Source organism: Meles meles, chromosome 8 (genome assembly GCF_922984935.1).
Source record: "Meles meles chromosome 8, mMelMel3.1 paternal haplotype, whole genome shotgun sequence".
In the NCBI taxonomy this organism is placed as follows: Eukaryota; Metazoa; Chordata; class Mammalia; order Carnivora; family Mustelidae; genus Meles; species Meles meles.
In genome coordinates this window covers 19,844,595-19,872,353 of record NC_060073.1, presented here as the reverse complement: position 1 = coordinate 19,872,353, position 27,759 = coordinate 19,844,595, and the positions used below count along the sequence as shown (strand labels likewise).

General features: G+C 49.7%; 1 protein-coding gene across 7 annotated transcripts in view; it reads right to left on the bottom strand.

Moving 5' to 3' along the window:
• Nucleotides 1-27,759, bottom strand: part of AMBRA1 (autophagy and beclin 1 regulator 1) — a 178,674-nt gene that overhangs the window by 2,992 nt on the left and 147,923 nt on the right. For all 7 annotated transcript variants that reach the window (XM_046015994.1, XM_046015996.1, XM_046015997.1 and 4 more), the window contains 5 exons: nucleotides 27,250-27,438; nucleotides 26,246-26,400; nucleotides 12,697-12,836; nucleotides 5,348-5,440; nucleotides 3,884-4,077 (listed from right to left, as the gene is read on the bottom strand). In XM_046015994.1, coding sequence (XP_045871950.1) covers nucleotides 3,884-4,077; nucleotides 5,348-5,440; nucleotides 12,697-12,836; nucleotides 26,246-26,400; nucleotides 27,250-27,438 — 771 coding nt within the window. The remainder of the gene's footprint in view (nucleotides 1-3,883; nucleotides 4,078-5,347; nucleotides 5,441-12,696; nucleotides 12,837-26,245; nucleotides 26,401-27,249; nucleotides 27,439-27,759) is intronic.

Here is a 27,759-nt window from a genome sequence, read left to right as displayed (position 1 = left end):
ATCCACCCCCGACCCTTAAGGCGGCCGCTCTTCCCCGCTTCCCCCTCAGAGAGCTCAGCGCCAACTCCCAGGGCAGAAGGGAAGACACTTCTCTCAGAGGACAAAGTCTTCCAACGGTGGGGCAGAGGGTAAGAGGAAAGGTCAAACTAGGGCCACGGTGCTGGCAAAGCTTCCACCCTGTAAGCCAAAAGGGCTGCTGGCGAGGCCCCCTGGGGACCTCTCTGTGCTCGCTGCCACCCCACTGCTTTCCAAGAACTCTGTGCACTGAGGGCCTCCCCAGCTGGGTCTGGGATGTGCAGGGGGCTGGCCCGAGGCCTGCTGGCATTGGAACTCATTGTGCTGGGCTCTGTGCCTAGTGAACTACGAGCTCTTTTCACGAAGCTCACTTCCAGGGGCAGGACAGGGCTCCCTTGGTGCCCCAAGGGCAGTGCTACAGCCAGGTCCTCGGAGAGGCCCTCCTGTGCTTTCCTGCTGTACCCATGGCTCTGGCCGGGGCCACCTCTCACCACAACTGTGGCTGTTATGTCCTGACTAGTCTTCTTGCTTCCTACCTCTTCCCTTTCCACCCAGCCTCCACGCTGCTGCTATTACCATTCTAATTAAGCTCAGACTCACTGAGTTCTAGTTAAGTCCCTAATCTGTTTAAAACCCAGCAGCTCCAAGGGCTCTCGAAGTTGTCAAGACATCTTAGCAGGGCATTTAAGGGCCCTCTGGTCACGTCCTAGCCACTTCCCCGAACATCCTCCCTTCCTGCACCAATGCCCTTACCAAAGCTGCTGTGTGGGGCACTGCTGTGTGCCTGCCTGGCCCTGCTCACTCACACTGGGGACACCCTGGGAATGTCAAGGTCAATGTAAACATCACCCCTCCCACCTGGCCTTCTGTGGACCCCAGCAGGAAGTGGCTGCTCCCTCCCTGAGCCCTCCCAGTGCCCCATCCTTCCACAGGTGTTATTTGTGGCTGTGGTATCTCCCTCCTGGGCTGCAAGTCCCTGAAGGTCTCAGAGTGAGTTTTATTTCTCTTTGGGTCTGGTGTCTAATGCATGGTCTTGCACTTGGCATCCATCTGTCACGTGAATGTGTGGCTGAATGAAAGGGCTCCCAGGCTGATCACAGGTGCTCCAGACTTAAGGTACTCTGTGAAATCTGGTCACACGTCACCCATCTGCTGCATGAGAAGTACTTAAGTGTTTGTTTCCTTTCTGAACGTGCTTTTGAAGGAAAAGGCAATGGTTTCATCTCAGAATCTGCTTCTCTCTGCAATGTCTTTGGATTCATGGTGCCTAACACAGTATCAATCATAAAGTCAGTGCTCAAACAGACTAGATGGTGAAGTTAAGCGTGTCCGTGGACGGCGTCCTCTCGGCTGGTGCACACAGCTGTGAGCTGTGCTTCTCCCTCCAGGACTCCAAGCCAGGCTAACTCTTCAGCTGGCACATTCTTCAAGAAGAAAACACGCTGGAGCCTGAGGGAAAAGGCAGCCATGGCCAGGGATCCAAGCTATTAGCTCTAGGGGCAGTGGTGGCCATCAAGGTTAATTCTGCTGTCTCCACCCCCAGCAAAAGCATTTCTTTTTGTCTTTGAAAAATGGGACACTGGGTTACTGTTGACAGGACATCTTTTCCTTGGCAAGTTCTAAGGTATATTCTAGATGCAGAAGCCAGGATGGGATCAGCAAGTTCCCATAATGCCCTGTAACTACATTTAATTCTGGGGCTTTCATTGCCCCGAAGAGGGAAGCGAGGCTGAGTGGAAGGAAGAGTTGCCCTTCCTGCCCTCAGGGAACATGCTGGCCTTCTGGCCCCTCACTTTCCACCTTTGCTTTTCCCTGGCCCCAGGCCCAGGCTACTGCGGTGGGGCTCTCATCTTCACCAGACAAGAAGAGGCCTAGGCAAGCTTTCTCCAGCGGTCAGAGGAGAGGAGTGCAGTGCAGCCAAGTTCAGGGGCAGGCCTTTGCCTCACTCAATCCATTCATTCCACAAAATTCCTGAATGCCTACCGTATGCCGGGCAGGCACGGTATCAGTGTGGGGAGCAAAGAGTGAGCCCAGGGAACACTCCCCTCCATTTCTGAGTGATGGGAAACTTTGAAGGTGGACAAGCTAAAGAGCTGATACCTGCAAACTCCCTCTGCGGAGGGCTCTTCCTAGAAGTCCTAGAAGGAGCTGAGGAGACTAATCCAATTTTTATTGAGTCAGAAAATGAAGGGTGGCCTGGAAACCCTCTGTGCTGACTGACAGGGAAAGGGATAAGGGAGGGGCGGCCCCAGAATGAGAATCAGTCATGCAGAGCCGTTTCCCCCACCGAACCCACCCGGGCCACTGACGTGTCGGGGTGCGCGGGGGATACCCACCTGGGCCCCACCTTCTAGCTAAGCCCAGGAGAAGGGTCAGCTAACTTCACTAAGGCTTTCTGCTACATGTTCCTGCAGCTGTGGCCACCAGTTTGCCAACATGGAGAGAGAGGAGGCGGGGGTGAGAGTTGGGATTCCGGTATGTGGAGTCTTGAGGCCCACCTGCCAGATGGGGAAGGTGGGCCAGAGGGGACGTGTGCGCCTGAGGAGACCCTTACTTCCTGGGCCCCTGCCTTGCTACCAGCGTGGCAGGAGTGGCCAGTGGTCCGATGGGGTAAGCACCTCAGAACAAGGCTCTTGGCGCCAGGAGAGATGAAGCTGGCCAGTGACATCTGTCCCCATAACCCATCCCTTTCCCCTCGCTTCTATGTGAGGGGCTTTCTGAAAGGGACCGGGGTGCTGAGAAGGGCTGGGGTCCAGAGCTGCAGGCAAAGGTCACAGGCCCCAGACCGCCGCGGCGAGCTGCAGGAGCCCCTCTGCCGCACTCGGGCACCACATGGCTGCACCTGCCAAAGAGCGCCGCCGCCAGCTGCTGTCCTCTGTGGCGAGGGGACGGGAAGGGAACCGCCCTGGGAAACTAGCCAGAACCAAGGAAGAGTCATGGGCCTCAGATGGGGATGCGGCCTGGGCCACAAACCAAAAAAAGGACTCAACTTTTAAAAATCTCCATTCACAGTGGGGAGAGGAACAGTGCCCTGTGGGGGGCTACCGGACAGAAAGCTGCTCCCGGGAGAGACACAGGCAGATCTGTCCCTCCGCCTCCTTCAAACCATGGACAGCTCCTCCTTCTGCGGCCCTTTTGTGGCAAATGGCTCACACAGACCTGAAGCATGTTGTGTCCGGCTGGAGGCTGCCTTGTTTGAAGGTCCGACCAGCAAGGGGGCCGGGGCGAGGGTAAGGGGAGTGACTGGGTGAGAACAGCCTGCTCAACACAGCTGCCGACAGACTCCAAAGCGGCTCCAAGCTGTACCGCTGGGAAGTGCTAATCGGTTCTCAGAAGCGTGAGGCCAGCACAGAGCCGGAGCCGAGGCCAGCCAAGCTACACCTGAGGTAGGTGAAGGAAGGGGCTAGTGGCGCGCTGGCCACAGCCAGAATGGCAAGGAGCCGTGAGTGAGATCACGGCCGGCCCCAGAAGCCCAGGCCCGGCGTGCCTGTCCCAGGAACAAGAGCCCGCAGCACTGAGTCTCTCTCGCAGGCTTTTCCATCAAGGCCATCTCCTGTGTGCTCTCTCTGGAACATCAGCCTGGGTCCTCCGAGTCCTACAGAAGAGGGCGGTCAGGGTACTCGGTGGGAGCCGAGCAGAGCTGCAGGAGCAGCTCTGCCTGCTGCAAACAGTGACCCAGATCAGGGAAACGCTGTTCCCCAAGAGGAGTCTCTTCGTGCCCCCAGGGGAACGCGCCCCAGGCAGGTGAGAGGGCCCTCCTCCAGAGACAGGAGGGCCCTTTCTTGGCACCCCCTGTCTCTGCGGAGGGACCAGGAGGGCTGAGAGGACCCTCAGTCGTGTTTATGCTCTAAAATTATGTGACTCTTACCTTCACCAGGGCCCGAAGCCGCTGTCCCTGGCTCCTGCAGCTCCCTCTCTGTCTGTGTTTCAGCGTTCTGCAGCTGAAGGGCCAGAGTCTGGGTGCCCTGAGAGGTCACGGAGGTGGTGGGGTTCCGGGGCTGCAGTCCAATGGCATTCATCAGACCCATGTCTCTGTCTGTCCTCCACGTAGCTCTGCTGGTTCTAAAGAGAGAAAGGCAGACGGAAGTCAGGCAGCACTTGGGACAGCACGCCTCGCCAAGTTCTACTTGCTCCCCACCAATCCTGCACAGCCTCCTGGAGCAGAGCCTGCAGGCTCCGAGGACAAACTCTGTGCTCCTGTGGCTCCCTCCCAATGGCAGGTCACTCCTCTGGGTCAGGCCAAGCCTGGGATGATGTGAGGAGGCTGCAGAACCACCCTGTTTTGCAAACCAGCTAGTTCCATCACTCCCTTAAACAGGGAGCGTCTTTCTAGGGAGGCAGAGGTGGCTGATCTTAAGACTCTTATTTACAAGCAGGAAGCCACCAGCTGACGTCTGTGGGACAAAGGGTGAGCAGCAGGACCTTTCCTCTCTCAGCTTTCCCTTCCTTCTAACTATGTGCTGACAAGATTCCAGTTTAAATTCTTGGAACTTTCCTTGGATCTCCACGTTAGAGGAAAAGCCCTCTGGTCTCCTTCAGGGCCTTCCCACAGCAGACCCTTGAAGGCAGGCAGCTCAAGCTGACCTATGAGTAAGGCCCAGGCAAAAAACTAGCACCCCTCTTCCCTTGGGCATCTCCCAGGCACTGACCACTTAGAAAAGCTGGAGCTGGAAGCAGAGGGAGCCCACAACTTCCGTGACAGGCACCAGCTACTCCTTTCTAGCTGCTTCTGGAGACTGTTCCTCGAGTTATGCCTTGTAATTCCTCTAGGAAGCAGTGATTGCCTAAGGTGTATTACTGACCCAGCACTTTTTGTCAGAATGTTCCAGTCCTCATTAATAAACTAAGTGATAAGAAGATCAGTACCAGGCTTCTACTCTCTAACTGGCCCCTGTGGAAGGTCTGTCCCTGGGCTCTGAGTAGCTTGTTCCCCGAGGCCCTGGTCACCTGCAGCACTGTCCCCAGATTCTCCTTGGGCCACAGGCATACTTCTTGGGGACAGCATCCCTCCCTAGTGTTCTGTCTTTCCCCTCACAGTGTGCCCAGATACCATGGCCAGGATGGGAAAGGGCCACAGGATGTCCTAGTTTGTTCTCAGTCAAGACTCTAAGAGTGGAGGGTTTTGTTCTCTTCCTTAGCCATAGAATGCTTTTCTTAAATGAAACTGCAAGAGCTCAGTGCATGAAGCAGATCAAAGAGGAGCCGCTGTGGCTGAGGAGAGGCACCGAGGCAGGCCGGAGCGGTCTGAGGACACTGCTTGAGACCCATCAGAAACAGGAGGAAGGGACAGGCCTCCCTCCAGCAGCTGTGCCCTCCTCTTTCCCAAACTCACCCAGGCCTTTCACTGCTCCTGCTGCTGGAGTGGACCGTGAAGACAGTCTCGTTTAGCTGGTCCCAGTAGTACTCAACACCAGAGTTTAGGGCCCTGAAAATCAGTTGGGGAGGGTGGAGGAGAAAAGGTAGAGAGCATTAGAGAGAATGGCCAGAATTCCGACCTCTAGGGCTTCGTGGACTGTGGCCTGGAAGCCCTCTTTAGCCTCTCCTGGAGCTGATTTGAGACCAGGACTAGAGATTCCCAGCAGGATGCTCAGTACTGAAGCGACGCTGATGACTCTCCAACAGCCTAAGTGCCTGTAGTGGTGGGACCCTTCCTTCTTCTGAATGCCTACGCAACCCCTCTTAGGGCCTAAGACAGCGCTAAAGAAGAGCCACCCTATATGGAGGCAGTGGGCTTAGTGTTCTTCAGGCATGAATAAAGGACCCAAGGTGGCAAATGAGAGGCCGGGGAGGCCCCAGAGAGACAGGGCGCCACAGCTGGCCCTGCCTAAAGTCCAGGCTTTGTCCTCCAAAGCGGACAAAGCATAGGCTTCTGCCACTGGGTCTTCCCTGCTGCCATGGAGCAGGAAGGAAGGAAAATGAGGCATCTTACCCTTTGGAGTTCTCCCGCTGCCAACCTCACCCTGCTTCCTCCTTTCCCTGGAATGGGCCATCAAGCTGTTCCTTTTTTTTTTTTTTAAGATTTTATTTATTTGACAGACGGAGATCACAAGTAGGCAGAGAGGGAAGCAGGCTCCTGCTGAGCAGAGAGCCCGATGCGGGGCTTGATCCCAGGACACTGGGATCATGACCCAGCTGAAGGCAGAGGCTTTAACCCACTGAGCCACCCAGGTGCCCCAAGCCATTTCTTTTAATCTCACACGGGGCCCACTAGCAGAAGGGAAGCAGTGGCTTCTCGTGTCTCTACAATGGCCTGCCACCCAAGGCAGCAACCCACAGACTGCTTTGTTTTTAAGGATTCCTTCCTGGAAAAGGGGTTACCTAACAGTCACTGTGGTTGAGCGTGGGGTGCTGGTGGTGAAGGTGGGGACAGGAGATGGGGAAGCAGTGTCTGAGCCTGTCCAAACTGGTGGCCCTGGGGCACCTGGCGGGCTCAGTAGAGCACACAACTCTTGATCTCCAGGTGGTGAGTCTGAGGCCCATGCTCGGCGCAGACCTCACTTAAAAACAAAAACCAGGGGCGCCTGGGTGGCTCAGTGGGTTGGAGCCTCTGCCTTCGGCTCAGGTCATGATCTCAAGGTCCTGGGATCAAGCCCCACATTGGGCTCTCTGTGCAGCAGGGAGCCTGCTTCCTCCTCTCTCTCTGCCTGCCTCTCTGCCTACTTGTGATCGCGCTGTCAAATGAATAAATAAAATCTTAAAAAAAAAAAAAGGCAAAAACAAAAACCAAATCAAACCCTGATGCCCCTCTGCAGACCGTGAGAGATACCCGAAACAGCCGGCTCTGCCCCTAAATGGGAAAGGGCGCGCACACATGCTGGAGGAACCGGGCCATGAACTCAACTGTATCCCCCCAAATCCACAGAGGGGAGGCCTATCCCCCAGCAAGACTGCAGCTGGAGAGAGGGTCTTTAGGAGGTAATTAAGATTAAATGAAGCCAGAAGGGTGCGACTCTAATCCAGAAGGACTGTGGCTTTCTAAGGAGAGTAAGAAAGGGGGGCGCCTGGCTGGCTCAGTCAGCGGAGCATGCAACTCTCGATCTTTTTTTTTGTTGTTGTTGTTTTTTTTTTTTTTTTTTTTGCAACTCTCGATCTTGGGGCTGTGAGGTTTGAGCCCCACATTGGGTGTAGAGACTATTTAAAAATAAAATCTCAGAAAAAAAGAAGAAGAAGAAAAAGAAGAGTAAGAAAGAGATCTCTCTCTTTCTCCACCATGAGAGGACACAGTGAGAAGACAGCCCTCACCAGAACCCAGCCCTGCTGGCTCTTCCTCTCAGACTTCCACCCTCCAGAACTGTGAGGAAATAAATTTCTGTCGATTAAGACCTTCAGTCTGTGGTGTTCTGTAATGGCTGCCTGACGAAGACAAGCTCCGACAAAAGCCAACTTTCTCACCTAGAGACCCCGGCCATCTTCCTTTAATGACAGAACTTCTTCAACAAAGAGCAGAAAAATCAAAGCCAGTGGGTCATGAGGAAAAGGCCATCTGTGGGGGCAGTGATGTCAGGATTAGCCAGGATGGGTTCCTGACAGGGCCTGGATGGCGAGGGACCCCATGTCAGGACAGTGTGCTACTGCAGGTGAAAGGGAACAGGCCTGGCCCAGAGCCTTGCACCTGTCTCTCAAGGGTCATGAAGATTCTGGGGACTGGGCTTCACCTAAGGGGCACACGAGCGTTTTTGGAGGGAAAGAGCCACAGCCAAGCACAGGTGCTCTTCCTTCCCTGCTCCAGTCTAACCGCCCTCGGGTAACCCCGGGGGCCCGCAGGGCTGCATTTTTGGTGTGATCTTCTTCAGACTGTCTGTTTAAAAAGCAGCAGCTCCTTCCTCCCCAGAGCATTCAGCTCTCTTGGTGGGGGGGGGGGGTGCTCTCTGAGAACAGCAGGGGCACTGCAGAGCCCAGGAGACAGGAAAGGACCTTCCATGAGGGAAGAGGCAAAGGGCCAGAGGTCAACAGCAGCAGCCCCCAAGAACAAAGCCATCACTGCAGCTTTTGCTGAGCAAATCCTGGCTGCATGAGGCCCCACGTGAAGCCAGCTGCCAGGGAGCCTCTGATTTACAAACTTGTCAAGATTTATTGACAGGTGGCAGTACCATGTGGGGCCCTGCCAAATCCTTCCTCTGTAACTCCCGCTAGCCAGGGCTGGTTAGCGACAACAAACCGTCCACACTAGACCTATGCCAAGCCATGCGCTGCATGGACAGGAACCTTCCTTCCGGTCTCAGAAGACAGGCCACCTGAAGGCCCCAGTCCCTGTGCTGGAAGTGGCAGTGTCATGCTGATGGTCAAAGGGTCCCCTCAAACACCTTCCGTTGGGCAGTATGCACTGTCAGCTCAGAGCTGCGGGTTCAGGACATTCAGTGATGAGGTCGACGGCCAAGCAAAAGGCGACGACAGAGACTGGCAGATGTGCTGCTCCAGCCGGCCCCCCTCCTTACTGCGTACCACCCGCCCCTCCGCCATCAACAGGTCTACTGGAGCCCTGACCTGTTCTACTTTCTGTGGTCAGAGCAGCTTGATGACAACAAGCTCATGTTTTTGGAAGTTTAGTTAAAATTCCAGGTACTGTACAAGGATTAGAGGTGAGGACACCCTCTCTGGCTACTGAAACTCTTAGCCTCCAATATGCAGTATCACTGATTTCCTCCTAAAAGCTGAAGAATACTCCGACCATCTCTTTTCTCCTTGGGTCTTAGTAAGGATCAATGAGTCACTGTTGCCTCTGGGTTCTTCCCAGAAGCCATGTAAACACACGAAGGGATGAGGAAGTGCGGGAAGGCTGAGCAGGGCCAGCCTTTTCAAAGGGACTTGCTTCTACTTCATCCCAGGCTTCCGTCAGCAGCATCTGCAGGCTGGGCTGCCAGGCTGGGCTCAGTGACTCCCTCACAACTGGGATCTTCTGAGTTCCCTCAACATAGCTAGGAGCCGGCCTGGCTTCCTCAGTGGTGACCATGCTCCCATGCAGATGATGGCTCTGAACATCTCCACTTTTTTTTTTTTCCTAAGATTTTATTTTTAAGTAATCTCTATACCTAAAGTGGGGCTCGAACTCACACATCCGAGATCAAGAGCTGAACGTTCCACCAACTCAGCCTGAATTTCTCCACTTCTAGGGAATATTCTCTTTGAGAACATCTTCTTTCATCTATCCCTTACATGGCTGTCTCTCTGAAAGAAGGACAGGCATTCATCCCCGCTATCTCTGCAATGTGGGAAAGAGCTGGCACCTGGCTCCTGTGGGACAGCCGGAAAGATGAAGTCTCTGTGGCTCCCCTTCTGATTCAGGGTGTGCCTTTCTCTTCCTTGGTCAGTGATGCTTGATTGCAATCACTGTTTACAGCAGTAGCGTCCTCTTAAGGGACAGAGCTGGGGCCCTGTCAGGGGTCCAACACTCAGCCAGGGGGCCGGATGCCCCATAGTCCCGGCCTAGTTTCTTCTGGCAGGAATCTCTCAATTCTGTCTTCAGAGCTGACTCTGAGAAGCAGTGGTCTTCCCAGCAACACCTCCCCCCTATTTGTAGGGCTGATCTATGAAGCCGGAAGTGAGCAAGCACCCCCTCACATCAATCTGGTACTTCACACCCACTGTGGTTATCGGTGGGGGTGTTGGCTGGGCTGGCAGTCAGCCAGAAGCACAGCAGCAGCTTGGGAGGAGTGGCGGGTGGGGGAGCAAAGCAAAGGAGAAAGGAGGGCCTTGCTGCTAGGAAGGGTGGGGGGACCGGGCTATCAGCCACCCTAATGGCTTCGCACAGGCGCTACGGGGCCAGCTGCTAGTCTCCTCGCCTATCATCAGAATCTCGTTCCCTGGAATGAAGGGAGTATTTCCTGAGGCCTTGTTCTACTGTCAGTGGGGTTTTAGTGCCACCAAGAGATGCCCAAGGGGCTTGTGACCTCTGTCTTTGTGCTTGGAGAGTGTGTGGAGGCTAGGACAATGGAGGAGAAATCAAGAGGGAGACAGCACAAAGCGGGGTGCAGCTGCCAGTGTCCGCAGACGAAGGCAGACAAGCACCTGTTCTTGGGGGGAGGGCTGTAACCCCAGCAGGCCAGCTGCTATGCCCTCGGGAACAGGTGTGCAAGAGCCCTGTCACCCGGGGAAGGGCGGAGAGCCTCAGGCAGCCGCCTACCAGAGAGACAACAACCCTGAGCTCCTTCTGCCCTTCTCACTTGTTCTCCTTGTTCTAGGCCAGAGACCACCACAGACTGTTCAGATGATGTGAACGTTCTCCCTTCTCCTCTCTCATTTCCCTCCATGTCAATTATCTGACCCACTTAAATGTCTCAACGTGATCTAGGGCTGCATGCTTTACCTGAGGTCTTAAGAGAGCTATGAAATTACGCAGGTGTTCTTGTGGTATATTTTTCTGTAGAAGAGCGTACATGGTTTCTTTCAGAATTTTAAAGTTATTCATGATAGAAAAAAGGTAAAAAGAAAAAAAAAACAACAAAACCAGCTGTAGGAAAGAGCTCAGAATTAGAAAGTCAGGAAGCCTAATTCTGTCACTGATCTGCTGGGCGGCCTTGGCTAAGTCTTCCCATCTTTACCTGAATACTGCTCAGTCTTCCCTGCCTGAAGCCAAACCCCACAGATACGAAGGGGACTGAGAAGCAGAGAAGCTCTGAACAAGTTAGGACAAAGTCATGTCTGTCTTAATTTACATGGTTCCCTCAATATGCAGCCCTAAGATTTAGGGCATTTGCCAGAATGACCCAACAATTCAGGAAAAACAGCAACCCCACATAGGCAGGGCAAGCTAGCTCTCTCTCGGGCCAACATGGCCAACACAACTAGGTCTGCAGTGGGCCCCTGTTCGTGGTGTCAAATGCCAGTGCCCGCTTGCTCCTGGAAGAGGCCTGAGTTCCTGCAGCTACGTTCCCCAGGCAGCCCAGGATGGCTCCAGCCTGCTGGTGCTGGATGTTGAAGACAACATATGGGGAGAAAAGAGAGAAGAGAGGCCAAAGCCAGCTTCATGTTTGGCTGAGGTGTCCGTGACTCACAGCAAGTGCGGAGGCCGGGGTTTCAGACATATAAGCCTTTGTGGCACCACGATGAACTGGAGGTAGAGAGTCTGCCTCTGTTGGAGCAGGTCATTTTTAAAAGGGAAGGGGCTGGGAGTTTGGCTGGGACAAAGGTTTAGTGGCTGGAGCTACAGATGAGACAATAATGTTGAGGAAGGATATCTTGGAGAAAGAGGGAAAGAAAGGCCTGTAACTGCAGTATTGGTTAAGAATAAAATTATGGCCCAGAATTCTGTGCCAGTTTTGGAAAAGATGCCTATCAGAGTCCTCTTATGAACTCCTAAGAGGGTGAGATAAGATAACTGGTCTCATGTGCTTTGGGAAAAAAGAAAGAGCTCAGAGCAGACTGATCCCAGGACTATGGTCAGGCCAGGGGGAGGGCAGAAACGGACAGGCACAGTGCTGAGACTAACAGTGGCACAGTCGTCAAAGAGGCAGGCTCGGTTCTGGGAAGGCATGAGGAGCTAGTGAGAGGGGACCTCTGGACACAGAGCCTGAGCAGAGTGTGGTTGGCAGAACCACAGTCTCAGACGGCAGCCTCTCTTTGGGAGGGACTCCCAAAATGCAGGATAAAGTGAAAGAGCTGCCCTTAGAATAGGGTTTCCTTTCTCCTGAGCCACTGACCTAGCTCAGCGGACAAGGCTCAGTCACCAGTCACCTACCAGGCATGAGAACGGACCCAAATACACACCCTAGGAAAAATCACCAGAGGCCCTATCAAAGGCAACACAGACACTTCCAACAGCCACAGACCCTACCAGACCAGTCACGCCATGCTCTGTGATCTGCAGAACACCCCTGGAGAAGACTCCGCACCAAGTGGAAGACAGCATTAGGACGGCCTGGAGGCAGAAGTGGCATTTAGTCGGCTGGAACCCTGCGGCGGCCCACGCAGCAATCAGCCTGATCTGCACTGACGCACAGAGCTTCACGCGCCCCACCTGGCTGGGTCTGGGAATTGACGACAGACCTGGCTGACTCCCAGGGTCTCAAGTGAAAGAACAGACCTCTGTCCTCCACCACACCAGGGGAAGGGGTGTCATCAGGACCTACGACAGAAGTGTCCCCTCCTACCCCTTACTTCAGGATCAGATAATAGGCGTTCTGATTTAAATGGAGCTTTTCAATTTGCCTTCGCTGTTATGAAGTGCAAGCAGAAAGGAAAACAGCCAGGACACAGAGCCAGGCTGCTAGAGATCAGTGGCCTGACAAATTAGGGCTTTAACAATACTCTATTTCCAATTTTATTTCTTAAGTTATGTCTGTGGCATTTACACAAACCCAAGACCACCTGTTGAATTTTTCTAAAAGCGTTTAGAAAAGAATCTTTGATATCTATGCTTTGCCTGCAGGGAAACTTTACTATCACTAGGGAACCGGAGAACAAGAGAAAACAAAGGAAAAAAACACTGCCTTAGATTTATGAAGACATAATAACTAAACCAGTCTTTTGAAGATTTCTGGGACGGAGAGCTAACCCTAGCAACCCTAAGTGAAAAGGACCCTTTACAGAGTGATGCAGAGAATGAGGCAGGCTCTAGCAGAGCTTCGATTTGCCACCTACGAGAGCCCATCTCATGGCCAGACCCACGGATGATGCCAATTACTCCCATCCTCAGCCTGGATGACCCCCTCCCACCCTCACTGCCGCCCACCCTGGGCCACTCACTCTGGTCGGCAGATCACCAGGTCTCCTTTGTTGGTACCATAGGCCAGGCCAAGCCCTGGCTCGGGCAGCCAGCGGGCAGAGTTGATGCTGACATGTCTCCGCTGGTCGGCAGGCATGGGGTAAAGGACGTTGAAAACTCTCTGGGTAGGGGAGAAAGAGGGAAGAAAAGAGAATTCGAGGAGAAACAATTTGTTACCAAGAATAACAAAGTCCCTTTTATGGCCAGAAGCAAGTTAACCACAGATAAGAAAGAAGGCCTCTCACACATACTGGCAAACTTGGGGTAGCAGGGGGAGGCTGGGGTCCTCTTACTTTAGGAGGAAGGCTAGAACACTCTCGAGCAAGACTAGGGGCACACTTGGGCGTTTCTGCAGGAGGCTTGCTCATGCTCTCTTTACAGTCTTTTAGCTCTTTTCGTTTCATGGCTTTAAGGCAATCCCCTGGAAAGCCAGTCAGAACTCAGCTCACCAGGAAGACCTGCCCCTAACTTTCCCCTGACCAGACATACCAGTGAGAGCCAAGCTCAACTGGGAGTCCTGTTACCATGGCAATCACAGCTCTCACAGCAATGGGGAATTGAAGGTGATAGGGGGGCGGGAGGGGGTGATAACACCAGAGAACATTCTTAATTCATCTAATTAAAAGCAATGTTAAAACTGCTATTGTTAAGGAAACCTAAAAGGTGCACTAAGATGTAGGAAGCAGGGGAGAGGGGGATCTTGAACACACAGGTACGTGATTTCGTTCTAGCTTATATAAATCACCGTTAAATAGCTTGTTTCCATTTCTCCAAGGGAGAGAGTCCCCTTCAATGGTTGGCTTATTTCCAAAACTACTATTTTCCCAGGAGGCAGCTTAGCTGTAGCCGGGGTTTGGACCAGAGGTGAAAGACAGCCTCCGATCTCTCCAGCCACCGAGCTGCACAGCATTCCAGCATTCCACAGCAACTTTAGTCAGAGACAGGGGCAGGGCAGTGGGAGAATGAAGGATGCAGACTTTCTTTCGAATTAGATAGAAAGCCCTGGTTTGGAGTCCTGACACCTCTTCTCTAGAACAGTGACTTCTCCAGATCTCAGTTTAAAAAGAGACAGTACTGGGGGCACTTCCACGGCTCAGTTAAACATTTGACTCTTTTTTTTTTTTTTTAAAGATTTTATTTATTTATCTGACAGAGAGAGAGAGCACAAGGAGGCAGAGAGGCAGGCAGAGGGAGAGGGGGAAGCAGACTCCCTGCTGAGCAGAGAGCCTGATTCAGGGCTTGATCCCAGCACCCTGAGACCATGACCTGAGCCGAAGGTAGAGGCTTAACCCACTGAGCCTCCCAGGCGCCCTAAGCATTTGACTCTTGATCTCAGCTCAAGGTCATGAGTTCAAGCCCCACACTGGGCTCCATGCTACACATGGAAACTACTTAAAAAAAAAAAAAAAAAGAGAGAGAGAGAGAGAGAATGCACCAACAACCAAGTAATTGGAGAGATGAAAAGACATGATGTGTAGAAATGTCTGGCACAGTGCAAGCTCACAGATGGTAACTATTGCTAAGATCACCAGGAACCTGCATCTTGGGGCTTCAAAAAAGGTTGTTAGGGTCTATGAAAAGGATGAAGCCAAGAATCTATAAATTGGAGTTTTATTTATTTATTAAAAAAAATTTATTTATTTATTTGAGAGCACACGAAAGTGAGAGAGATCACAGATGGGAGACAGAGAAGCAGACTCCCTACTGAGCAGGGAGCCTGATTTGGGACTTGATCCCAGGACCCTGGGATCATGACCTGAGCTGAAGGCAGATGCTTAACCAACTGAGCCGCCCAGGCGCCCCTAAACTAGGGTATTAGTCAATGTTTCCCCTTTTAGCCTCTTCAGGTTTTATTTATTTTTGAAAGATTTTATTTATTTGACAGAGAGAGAGAGAGACAGTGAGAGAGGGAACACAAACAAGGGGAGGGGGAGAGGGAGAAGAAGACTTCCCGCCGAGCAGGGAGCCTGATGCAGGGCTCCACCCCAGGACCCTGGGATCATGACCTGAGCTGAAGACAGATGCTTAACAACTGAGCCACCCAGGTGCCCTGCCTCTTCAATAGGTTTTAATCTATCAAAAAGGGATGAACTATATCTGCCCCCTGATGGAGGGGTACGGTGCTGGGGCGGGGAGGGAAGGAAGACCAAATGAGAGGTTGGTTTAGAAAGTAATGTTCAAAAATGAATTTAGGGTGGTACAATACTTACTACTTTTCAGATTGTCCTGATGAGAGATTTAAAATTAAAAGAAAAAAAGGGAAGACAGGAAGCAAAACTTGAACAAAGGGTCCGCTGCCCATTCACAAGTGAAGTGATAAGCCCGGGATGTGGGAACGCTTGTTCATGTGCCCTGCGCATCTACCTGAAAGGCCCTCATCAGGACAGGCTCTAGAATGGAGCGGAGAGCAGGCAGCACGAGTTCTCAACGTACTGACACATACACAGAGAATCCTGTTGTGAACAATTTCCCAGGCTCTGTGGTGCTGAGAACTGTGCCTGGGCAGCCAGCGGCACACCACCAGAGCGGCCCTGCTATGGTCCTGAGGCTGGAGGTCTCTTACAGATAAGGAACTGGCCCTATATTGAGGCATGAGATTGCCCCATGGCTGCTGCTTTAAGAACCTCCTATGCCCTCCCTTTCTGACTCAACTCCAAATGTAAGAATGAGCAAGAATCTTTGTTTTAACCGAGGAGACTACTAAAAAAGAGCCCAATGGAGTTTATGAATTTCTAAACTAGTCATATAGAACATGGTTGCTTGACCCCTTCGGATCGTCTCTTCTTTGCAATTATGTATCTGGGAGGCGCCTTCAACAAACCTACAGCTACTCCCCTCTACCAGCCTCAATGGAGACGGCAATACCAGCCTTTGCCCTGTGCACCTAATCAACCCTTTTTCCTTCAAATCAGGGAATGGGGTGTGGTGCCTTTACCCTTTCTCACAGAGGTTTTCCTTCCCAGAAGAGAAATCAATTGTTTCTGTCCCCCCCATAGGTCATACAGTTAAATGAGAGCTGGTATATGCACTCAGGACAAAGTGGCTAGGATCTAACCACTGTGGCCAGGATCACAGACTGTTTAATTTTCCTTCGCCTCAAGGGTCGGTGGCATGAGGGGAGACACCCAGGGTTAGGGAAGGATGTGTGTTAAGCTCAGGGGGCTGGATGAGGGGAGCTTTGGTCTTGGCCTGTGGCAGCCTACAAAGCTTCACAAGGGAGTCTCCCCTAAAGTCACGATGATTCATACCTGCAGGGAGCTGGGCAGAGAAAGCAGCCTTGCAAGAAGGGGGATAATAAGGTTAGTAAAGTAGAGTTTTCTTTAAGGTTTTGGCTTTAAGGTTGTGCTGAGTTTTTTGATGGAAGTCTCAAAGAGAAGCTAAGAGAATTCTTCTAGAAAAGTTCCACAGCAGTAAAGAAGCAAACGAGTCACATGTCACACATTTACCTTTTACAGTTGCTGCAGAGCAATTAACAAGTAAATACTGTCAATTTGCTGCTAAGTACAGGAACCTACTTTGGAGACAAAACCCTCAAGAGACCAGTAGGACGGACGACCCAGCTCAGGTGTGACAAGGTCAGATGTTTTGGGGAGGTCATTCGAGACTGAGACCCCCAGACCTTGCTGCATAGATACTCACAACCTTCATGGCAATAGTAGTCACAAGGCATTGATTTGTCCTTGGACTACGGCGGTCCCCTGGTCCCCGACCCGTCAAGTCAACACCACTGAAAGGGAAACTCCCAAGTGCACATCTCCTCCGTTTGGGTATTAAACTAAATTCCGCTTTGTGGTAGGAAGCCAGAAAATGCCACATGAGGATCAGCGGCCTCCACGACTCCTAATAAGCACTTGCTTGCTTATCACACTCTAATGTGGGGGTGGGAAGGAGGGAGAGGAGAGCAGAACATACAGGGGGTGGGTAATGAGAGCATAGAGCATGCAGGATGGGTAGGACTCACCTTTACATGCCTGAGAGGCCATCTAGTCTAACACTCCTGATTTCACACATGCCTGAAACTAACAGAGCCCGGAGGAATGAGAACCTGGCCCATCTTCAGAACCACCCAGAGATGTAGTTTCCATTCCATTCTCTGGCCAGAGCTCTCAAAGCGCCTCACTGAAGGGGGTATATTCCTCACAAATAGCCCTAGTGACAATAAGTTTTAACAAGTTTCCCAACGCAGACAGGAGGTTCGGTAGCTCTGGCTACTCCCATACCATGTAGGGTTTCGGCCAGCAGTCTTTCCGACCCAGTGACTTGGGGAGCAGTCTCCTGACAGACACTAGTGAGGACTACAGCTGGCTCTGTAAACTCCAGGTTCATCGGCACTGACAAGAAAGAAGATCTGAGATAGTGTTAAGGGACAGCTCTGGCCTTCTTTTAAAGGCACCCCATATTTATCTCAAGTGAAGGTTTCCTTAACACTTGTCAAGGACAAAGCTGGGTGGCCTGCCAAAAATCCTGCTCTCCCTTCTTCACCATGAAGCTGCACCACCAAATTCCATGACACCGGCGGAGGATTATCAGGACCTGAGGACCCTTGTGGGGCTGAATGTAAAACCCAGCTCCCGACTCATGTTGGCAGAGTCCTGGTTTTACCTGTCTTGGCTACAGCCCTGGTAGATGACAAATGCTGACAGCAACCCCCCCTCCCCAAGCAGACTGTTCTCATTTCTGTCTAACATCTATGAAGGGAACTGGAATCAATATGCTGGAAGGAGGCTCAGAGCGGCCTCAGCACATCACCAGGGAATGAGTCAGGTCGCCAAGATCTTCACAGTTCCAAGGGAGTGAGAGAAGATAATCATTCTTCCACTTCTGGGGTCTAAGACCATCTACTGTACTCCAAAAGAAAACAGTTTCCAGATCAGAACTAAAGGGGCCTTGCTTCTTGTTCAGTGGTGGACAGAAAAGAATGAGAGGCGACCAGAGCTGCTCAGTGGGAAACCTCCTTCTCCAACCTTTTAAAATTTAGAGGAAAAATGTATTGCTGCCCTCAAGAAGATGTTTTCTTTTCGGCTGCTTATCACTAAAGCTCAGACCATTAGTACAAGCAGCAAACTGTACTGTTCAGATCAGCTCAGGTAAGAAGCTGAAAGAAAAAAACTTTGCGGCTGTCTTGTCTGGATTTGGGAATCTCGTCATCTCTAAAACTGGAGTGGCTCCTCAGTGGCAAGAGGTCGAACGCACTCATCAGAGCTTCCCTGTTTTAACTAAGACAATGGAAGCTGGTGGTAGGAAGGGGACAACTGGAAACTGAGGCTGGAAGGGCCATGAGTGAAGGCACAAGCCAAGAGGGCTGCGAGGAAGAAAGGAAAGAATGAGGAAAAATACCTTCTTGGTAATGATGGAAATCAGGGAGGCCTTAAGCTTTTAGAGAGCGTTACTAGAGGAAAATTAACTCTCTGGAAGAGGGAGAAATCAATGGAAAGCAGATGCTAAGAGACAGCTGACCTTTCCATTGGAAATGGACGGCTACATATCTTGTCAGAGGCTGAGAAATGCACACTACCCAGAGCAGGCGGCGGGAGACACTCTGGTCAATCTTTTCTTCCTTTCGAGCTGCTGATTTGCTTAGTTTCACGAATTACTGAAGTTTCTTCATCCCTAGGAAAATCTGATTGTTTTTTAGACATTTTAAGCTCTTTTACTGTCTCTAAGCCTTCCTTATATTCTACTTTGGAGTTTAGAACTTGTAGGACGTTGACTTTAAAGTGACCATTTAAAACTAAGAATCAGAACACCAGCTCACCTACCTTTCTCCTTAACTCAGCGGAAGTGGGAACAAATCTGCCTGAACTCCCCTTGTCCAAACCAAAACTCTCCCAACGGAAAAGAGGAGCAATAGCTCCTTTTGAAACTTTTTTTTTTTTTTTTTTTTTTTAAAGTAAGCTCTAGGCCCAACATGGGGCTTGAACTCACGACCCTGAGATCACGAGTCATGCGCTCCACCGACCAAGCCAGCCAGATACCCACTTTTCCTTAACTCTTGGAAATGTTGCCCTCGGCTGCCATTGATAATCTGCTGCCTTAAAGTCATTTCTAGCCAACCTCCTGTGATTTATTGAGACATGTAAACTCTTATTCACCTACTCCTCTTCTCAGAGAGATCCCACAAAGACAGAGGATAAGAATTTTCTTTTTTAATTGGCTTGATGCTTTCCAAAGGCCATCTTAGGCCATTAGGATCAAAGGAGAGAGGTTCCTTCAGCTCAGGGAACTACTTTGGTGCTAAATGAGGCACTTAATGTTCCTAGAACCCCCCTACATTAAAATAATTACTTCCTCCTGTTCCCACATGTCCATACATAGCACAAGTTCTTGAACTACCCTTGGTTTCACAAATCTCAAAGGAAAAGGCCAAATGAGTAGTTGTTCTAGATATCTACCTTGGACAAGAGAGTTTTCAATATATACCAACACATTCAATATGTTTCAGATGATATATATTTTTGGAAGAGGAGTGTTAAGGATGGTTAAACATTAAAATGCTTTGTATTTCATACTTAAAAATACATTAAAATGCTTTCACCTTCTATAAATGCAACTGGTTCTCCCCTACCAATTTTGAAAAAACAAAATGCTTTGCCTTTTGCTTTTGAAACTACCTCCTGTTAATCTCTCACCACATCTTAGTGCTAGGACTAGCACCCTAAGAAACCGATACTGGGCACATGGTGAAATGAGTAGGACACTCTGTATTTTCATAAGGATTATCCCCTTGATACTTTCATTCAATCACCATCACCACAACACGTGCTAGACACACTGATGATGCTGGTGAGCAGGCGTGTGTGTTCATGCATGTGTGGGGAATACACAGCACACAAGATATCAAAGGGACACAGATTCCTGGAACAAATGCTGAGTGTCTCCTGTGTGCCCCATGCAGTGCAGATTGGGAATACAGCAGTGCAAAGACTAGTCGAGAAGCCAATTGTGGGAGCCCCGGGGTGGCTCAGTCGGTTAAGCGTCTGCCTTCCACTCAGGTCATGATCTCAGGATCCTGGGATCGAGCCCCCTGTCAGGGGTCCCTGCTTCTTCTTCTCCCTCTGCCTCTCCCCCTGCTTGTGCACTCTCTTTCTCTCTCTCTGTCTAAATAAAATCTTAAAAAAAAAAAAAAAAAGAGAAGCCAGTTGTGTGGCAAGAGAGCAGGGTCCAGGTCCATTTTATGCATGGTGTTCCCCAACCTCACAAAATACCTGGCCCATAGTAGGAACTCAATAAAATTTTGTTCAGCGTAAAGAATGATGCACAGAATAGACTACTCTCCTAAGAGGCCATGGAGGAAAAGAAATCATTAGAGTTACCTGAGAGGATCTGTCATGGAAAAATTCACCTAAACTAATTGTAGCTCTCCTGTTATTTTTAATGTTTTATCTTGCTCCCTCCCTTCTCTGACAAACTGCATCCGAGACACCTCTGAATTCTCCCCTACTCCCTCCCCTCTTTCCCACAATGTGCTGAAGAAAGGAACTTTCTGGGGATAGATGCTTTGTACCACATCTCAGAAGTCAACTTTAAGATAATTGCAGCGGAAGCAGCTTTTAATCAACTGACAGGCAGCTTTAAGAAAATTAATGAGGACAAAATCTTGGGAAGGAGTAAATCATTTCTGACAACAAAGCTGTCTCTCTTTTATCCCAATCTCTCCTTGAAGAAATAGTACCCTTCCAGGATACAAAAATAAAGTATCTTTATTTTTGGTTTTTGCCACTCAAAAGGCCAGACAAGATTAAGAAAATCTCATTCTCTTAGATTTCTGGAGAATACTCCAGATTGAACTAGAGTTCTAGGTCACTTTTGAAAATCAAACCTTCAGAATCTAGGGAAGTATAGATGAGCGGATTATGTCACAGGCTAAGTTCAGGGCAAGGAGGCTACAGTGAAGATTATATACTGCAGAACAGAGCTAGGACAGGCCCAAAGAGCCTGTACATGTTAGTTACATAAGTGCTGGTCAGTGCTGACAGCGCTGGACACCCATCCTGCCCCAGGATCTAAGCTACAATTTAGTGGTGACTAATTTGAACATTCTGGATACCAAGCCTTTTCTGTGTTTCATTTTAATGAACTTATAATAATGATCAGTCATCACTGGGCTCTGTGAAGATGGCTGTATACATGACAGAAAATGGCTATAAAAAGATAGAAATACAACCGATGTTTCTTTATAATCAGGATGACTCTAAGTTATCCATTAATGGGCATCACAGTGATGTATCCCATCAAAGGATAACAGTAGGTGGAATGTTAGAAAGGGGAACTCCAGAAATATTCCTTCAGATGGGGAAGGGCCTGGAGCGAAAGATAAACATACTGCTTCTCACCTTTTAAGCCAAGGCATCTCTACATTCTATAGCATGCAGGCAAGCAGGCATGGGCTCGCAGTTAAGAGCTCAAGTCAACCATGGACAGGTTAAGAATTTTAATCAAAAAAGGAAAAAGGCCTCAGGGCATTAGTCCTTAAAAGTACTATTACTTGGATGCTAGCATGATCCAGAATGCTTTGGGCTGGAGGTATCCTCAATTTCTCAACTTTCTGGAAGTGCCTGAAAGATCTGGTTAAATAGGAGCCATAGAAGTAAATCAGATGAGGTTCCAGAGACGGGGTGAGAGCAAAAAGGAAAAGGACAAAGGTTACACTGACCTACAAAGGTAGGTCTAACTAGAATCCCTGTGTAGTCAATGACTGACTCTCCATCTCGACTGAGTGTGCAGTCATCAGGAGGGCTTGGTAAAACAAGGATGGCTGGGCCCCGCTCCAAGATCCTCTGATTCAGCAGGTCTCGCATGAGGATGAGGATCCAAATTTTTACTAAGTTCTCTGATGATGCTGATGTGGTCCCAGGGGAGTACACACTGAGAACTACAGCCGGTCTGTAGAGAAAACGGTATCAAATCTCCTTTCCTTCCCTGCTGCCCAGGATCGCTTGAGAATGAGGGGGCTGCATATCTCTAGAGCCAGGGTTCCAGAAGAAGAAGGTGTACAGTGGGGACAGTCCGCCACTGAAGAGTAGGACTCTCAAGGAGAAGAAGTGGGGGGAGGGGAGTGAAGAGAAAGTGAGAGCAAGAAGAGAAGAAGATGAGGGAGAGAAGGGGAAGAGAAAGGGGAGAGAAGGGAGAGAGGTAGAGAGCGGCTGGCTCTCTTTCCAACACCCCCTCCAAACCAATAATCTGTCTAGGTAACAGTAGCTCCACAACTGAATACGGTTTTACCACACAGCCACAAAGAAAAAGCTTTCAATAACATTGACCCTTAAGTATTTGAGGCTTTGCCTTAAAGAGCACTATGCTGTTCCACAGAGAAAGGAGAGCTAAATTGCTTTCTGTCCTAGAGCTTCTCCCATCCAAGTCAAATGACGGTGTCCTCATCCATCACTTCTGCCAATAAAATAACCAGAGAGAAAAGCAAACCAGCATTGGTCAGAGCCAAGCAACCACTGCCTCCAGGCCTGCAGGGACTACGCAGTGAGGGTCCGCCTCAGTTCTTACTTAACCACGTATGTGCCCACATCCCCTACCTGTTGGGGGCGGGGATGTCTACGCATCTGGGAAATAGAGTACACGGCACTTTAATTCCTGTGTTGAAAGCACTAATCCTTATTCTTTCTTTCCAGCTCAAAATGCCCCAGAACCACTCCCCCAGCTGCTGACTTTTGCTCTAGGCAAAATTTACTTACACAAAAGTGGAAGAACAGTCTGCTATAGGACTATTTCTGGTGTCATTAGTAATTTTATATTTTTGTTATTATGCTTCCACTTGGTTACAACCAAAGTTATTAAAATGTGCAAGTTGCCACTATTTTGGAAAATTAATTGCAGTTTTCTGTTACAATATTATGCCTTCTTCCAATTAGAAAATGAAAGCAGAGAGGGCACACAGGCAGCTTAGTGTTTTGAGAATTCAGCAAAACTTCAGCTCAGCAATCTCCAAATGCCTAACTTAAAAAACCAAACAGAAATGAACCAAAAAGCCCTCCCTGGCTCCAGAGCAAGGGAGTCAGACAGAAAATAAGACCCCGAGGCAGAGTGGCATCCCCAGCCTGGAGGAGGCTGGAAGGGACAGAGGGGAGGGAGAGAGAAAATACGTTCTCAGTCTAATTTTTCCAGACTTGCCAATCATTCTAAAATCAGGAAGACTGTGCCTAGCCTCAGAAGCAGAGAAGGGAAGTATCAAAAGGACCCTGGATCCTAGAAACAAGGATAAAATTAAAATGGCTCAATAAGGGGGAAGAACAGAATCCAGCATATGGTTACAGAAGGGAGAGCCCCAGAGGCCAGCAACAGCGGAGGAGAGATGGGCAGCCAGCCAACAAGCCAGGTAAGAGTCTGGTGGGAAATGGAGCCCAAAGGCCACCGTGTCCGCAACAAGATTAGCCAAGGATCAGAGCACCACATATAAAACCCCAAGCAAACCTGAGACTGCGCCTCTTCCTTGCCGAGAAGGCTGAGGGCAGAGACCTCAAATGGAGAAAGCAGTCATTAAGAACAGCAGTTCTCAAACTCGAGTGTGTATCAGAATCACCTGTAAAGCCTGTTTTACAAATACAAACACCTGTGCCCCTCCCGCCCCATTCTTAGGTGGCTCTTCAGGCCCCAAGTACTGTTTCTGACAAGGACCCCATGTATTCTAACGCAGGTTGTCCCAAGAGCACAGTTTGAGAAGCACTAATCCAGAGGTCTGAAGAACCGCTTAGAACAAATGCACCGAGGTGAACCAGCAGTCAGCAATTCATTTTCAGAAGCGTTTTCGTATGGGACTGGGTAAGAGATCATCTCTCGGGGAGAGATGTCACTTAGTGGGAATTAAAATAAGGTAAGTCAATGCTCTGGAGGACATTCTCCTGGGACTGACTGTTGACCCAACAAGCTCACCTCTCTGAATATTACCATAGTGAATTCCAAGACTTAAGACTAAAATGAAGGGGAATTCTGGGCAGAGAAGCTTGAGGACAGGCCCATCAGCCACTAAAGCATTCCTTCGGAAGACAGAGCTTGACATGACAGATGGAGACACCCACCTATACTTACCTGTGCAAAGAGGGACATGCTCCACTGTCCCATTAAACCCTCGCTCCCTGTTCTCATACAAAAAGGCACTTCTTGCCTTAAACGGTGGTACAGCACAGCTATCCAAAAAAGCTGGTGTCTCTTCCCTTCCACCAGTGACTGAATTCAGGGACATTTGCTGAATGCTTTGGTGCCTCTGGACGTAAGGGGCAACCAACACCTGGAAAACCAGAAACCTTTCTGTAGCACAGGGGTTTAAAGTCAGACTCGGTGGACACAGGGTAAGCGAAACCTTGCTCAGAAGCCTGGATCCTGTCTCCTGGGTGAGAGGAACACTTCCCAAATGGGAGCTTTCTAGTTACTTCAGCTCCCTAAGTGGCAGATGGTGCCTACTGAGAATCAAAAAAGCCTCACTAGGAGGCCTGAGAAATAGCTCTTGTCACGAGGCATGCAGCAGCTGGCTAGCCGCCCTGAGCCCCTTAGCAGGACAGCAATGGATTACCACATCGTCTCAGCAGACTCCTCCAACGGCACGCCCTGAGCTGCCAGCCCCATATGTGCCAACATCTTGGCTTCCGCCCTGTAGCTGTTTGCCCTCGGCCAGATGTTTCTAGCTACTTATGGGAAGGAGGAACCTTGCTAGGATGGAGGCCTGGCAGGCTGTGCCCATGAGTTGGGCAGGAGCCCTGGCTTCCGGAAGAGGCTCAAGATGTCCATTAGTGTTGCCGAAATCAGATCCTGTCTCTTAATGATTATAAACAATTATTCCATAATTAGGCAGGAAGGGTTTAGAAGAACAGCTGGTAGGACCAGGATTCTAGGTAGTGAAAGGCAGACGCCAGGTACTTTTACCATCCAAATCTCCTGAAGAGAAGCAAAATAAGAATATGTAAACAAAACCTCAACACCCATCCTCAAATATCTAGGTAAGAAAACAGGCCCGTGAACTCCCCATGACGTCCTCTCCCAAGCACCTAACACCAGATCCTTCCAAAGTCATCTGGGATTCAAGAAGTGGGACTTCCCTGTCAGCATGATGTCAAGAGCACAGACTGCCTGTTTCTACTCTTTCAGGGGCTTGGTGGAACATGCTGTCACCTACCCCTGGTTCTGCTTGTTATCACCTAGAAATGCTAAGGAGGACACTTTTCTGGGGATTCTCTTCCATTTGCTCAGCTCTTCCTAAATGCCAGCTTACTTCCTAGGTACTTGGACTTCATAAACATGGCACAGACATGGTCTTCACTCTCGAGGAGCTCACAGTCCAAGAGAGGACAAGGATACAGAAACAAGTCAGAGCAATCTGGCGTGACGCGTGTTAACATGAGCTCAGGGAACCTGGTAGGGTGGTGGCACAAGGAGGGAGTGATCTAGAAAGGTCCCACAGAAGGAAAAGAGCTGCTGAAGTCAGGTTTGAGACAGAGAGGAGGGCAGGCCAGACACTGGCGAGAAAGTGCCTTCTGAAATTCAGGGTGCTTGGAAAGTGACTCAGCAGAGTCAGACAGAGGGTCCCTGTAGGAGATGGGAGGAAGAGGCTGGCGACCACCACACTAGGCTGCCCACTTTCTGCCACATTTTAGGTAACAGATCCTATCTCTTTTTCTTTAAAAGGATGCTTCCACTGCAGGCATCAAGCATCTATCTATATGCATCGCACTAAATGAAGGGCCCTGGGGGATAAACCCCTAAGGAGCTTACACTGCACCTAATCGGGCAGATTAAACATACACACCACTCAGCTAAAGAAAACACAAAACAACACATAAACAAGTGCATAAAACTATAAATGGCACAACACAAAGTGCTAAGGGAATTCACAGGTTCTTAGCTTGAGACAGAGCTTAAATACCATCTAATTAGAGAACCATTCAAATGCTCAATTCCCCTGGCAAAAGCAAATGAGCCCCCATGGGAACTCAGAAACCAGTATGGTTGAGTCCAGAAGGCCGCTAACCCCACAATGCCCAGAAGGCTATTATGGTAATACAAGAGAGGTCCACCTGAGACAAGAGAGCATCCCAATAGGACCTTCCTCTGCTAATGAAATGGATGAAATGGTTAAGAGCTTAGCAGCTACCCAAAGGCCTCATCTTCCAACATGATTATAACTCACAGAAAAGAACATTTCATGGTATACCATATATCACTTTTTATAACTTGCTTTCTGGAAAAAAAAAATTTTTTTTTTAATAAGCATAAGTATTTCTTTGGGTCCTTCATGTATCTCTCACACTGCAGTAAGGAGGTATTCAGTTTGGGCTTCATCCAAAGATACTCTCAGGCCTCTGGGGAGCTCAGCTCAGATCTAGGGTGTGAGGAAGCTCCTGCCTTTTAACAGTCTAGAGCTTCTAAAAGTGAAGCCTGCTGGTCACAGATGGGCTGGACTGCACTCTTTCGTACTCCTTACAAACATGCTACCTCTAGCCCAGACTGGGAAGTCATACCACTGTCCTTTACTACCCTGCTGAGTCTGGACAGCTACCCTATAGCGGAGGCATGAGCCATGGCACTCACCCTCATGGAGGTCTCGCCGCCATGGGCTTGTTGCAGCCTGAAGACCTGGGCCACCATGTGCTCTGTGGAGGGATGCAGCAGGATCCTCCTCGAGGCCAAGCCCACCATTACGTATCGGCCCATTGGGGACAGGCTCACCGAAATGGCATTGGGACCTGAGAGCCAACAGAACAGAGAGACGTTTCCCAGGGTTCTTGCCATCACAAGGAAATAATGTTCCTCTCAGTCCTTTTCTTTTTTTTCTTTGCTTCCAATTTGCATCTTTGGTTACCCAGGGGCTCTCTCACAGGAGTGCAGAGGACAATGACAAGGCATGTCAAGTATTAAGTACAATGTATGACATACAGAAGGTACTTGACAAATGCTAACCATTGCCATCATAGCACCATATCTTTAAAAACTGGCACCATACTGTAAATACCACTTTGAAATCTACTATTTCCACTTCATACACAATGACCATTTTCCACCATTAAATATTCTTCTGTAAAAGCATTTGAAAGGCCAAACAGTATTCTGCCCTGTCAGTGCACCACCATTTATTTAAGCCATTCTTCACTGTTAGACATTTTTCCCTGTGATATGTAACACTGCTGTGAACATCCCTGTATATAAATCTTGGTATCGTTTTCTGATTATTTCCTTAGAAGTGGGATTGCTGAATCTAAGAGAACATAAATTTTAGGGACTTCAATACACAATACCAAACTGCCTCGCAGTGTATGAGTGTGCCCGCTTCCCCAAGCCGTGACCAAGGCTCCTCCTTTATCTGTGGCCAGCCCAACAGGAGCACGCTGGGGATACTACCATGGCAGGAAGGACTCTTACTCTGAGAGTCATCTGTAATACTACCAGCCAGGACTCCTACAAAGCAATCTTCCTCTGGCCTGTGCCCCAGGAAAGCATATGACCATTACTCCTACCTAATCTGTGCCTCACCTAGAAATGCCCATGCCAAGGCACCAGCGTCCCTCTGTCACTAGGTTGGGCTTCCTATCCCTTACCAAATCGCTTGGTGTAGAGCATTTCACCCAGGTTATGGGGAGCCAAGGAGTACACTGCCAGGATGCCTTCATCAGGAAAGCCCCTTTGGCTGCTAGGGATGAAAGCTGCCAGGAGCTGGCCATCTGCAGAAATGTCACAGCTGGCATCATTGTAGATCTTGCAGTTCTGCACCAGCACATTCAGGGAAGCTGCATCAGACAAAGAAAGAAAAGAGGGTAAGAAAGTTTGGAGTTGATGGTGTGAAAAATTCTGGGCCAAGAAATTCTGGAGCTTCTCTAAGGGCCTAAACCCTCTCTAAAAATGCTAAAGGCCGCCTTGTCAATCAAACTAAAATGTCATAGAACAAGGAACACAAGAGACAGGAAAGAGACATGTCTTTTACCACCTTAATAGGAAACAACAGATATTCAACACAATCACAACCACCTGTTGAGTCTTAGCTCACACTCAGGAAACCTCATTTGAGAGAGATTAGATAAGGAAAAAGTTATTAAAAATTGTTCCTGGAG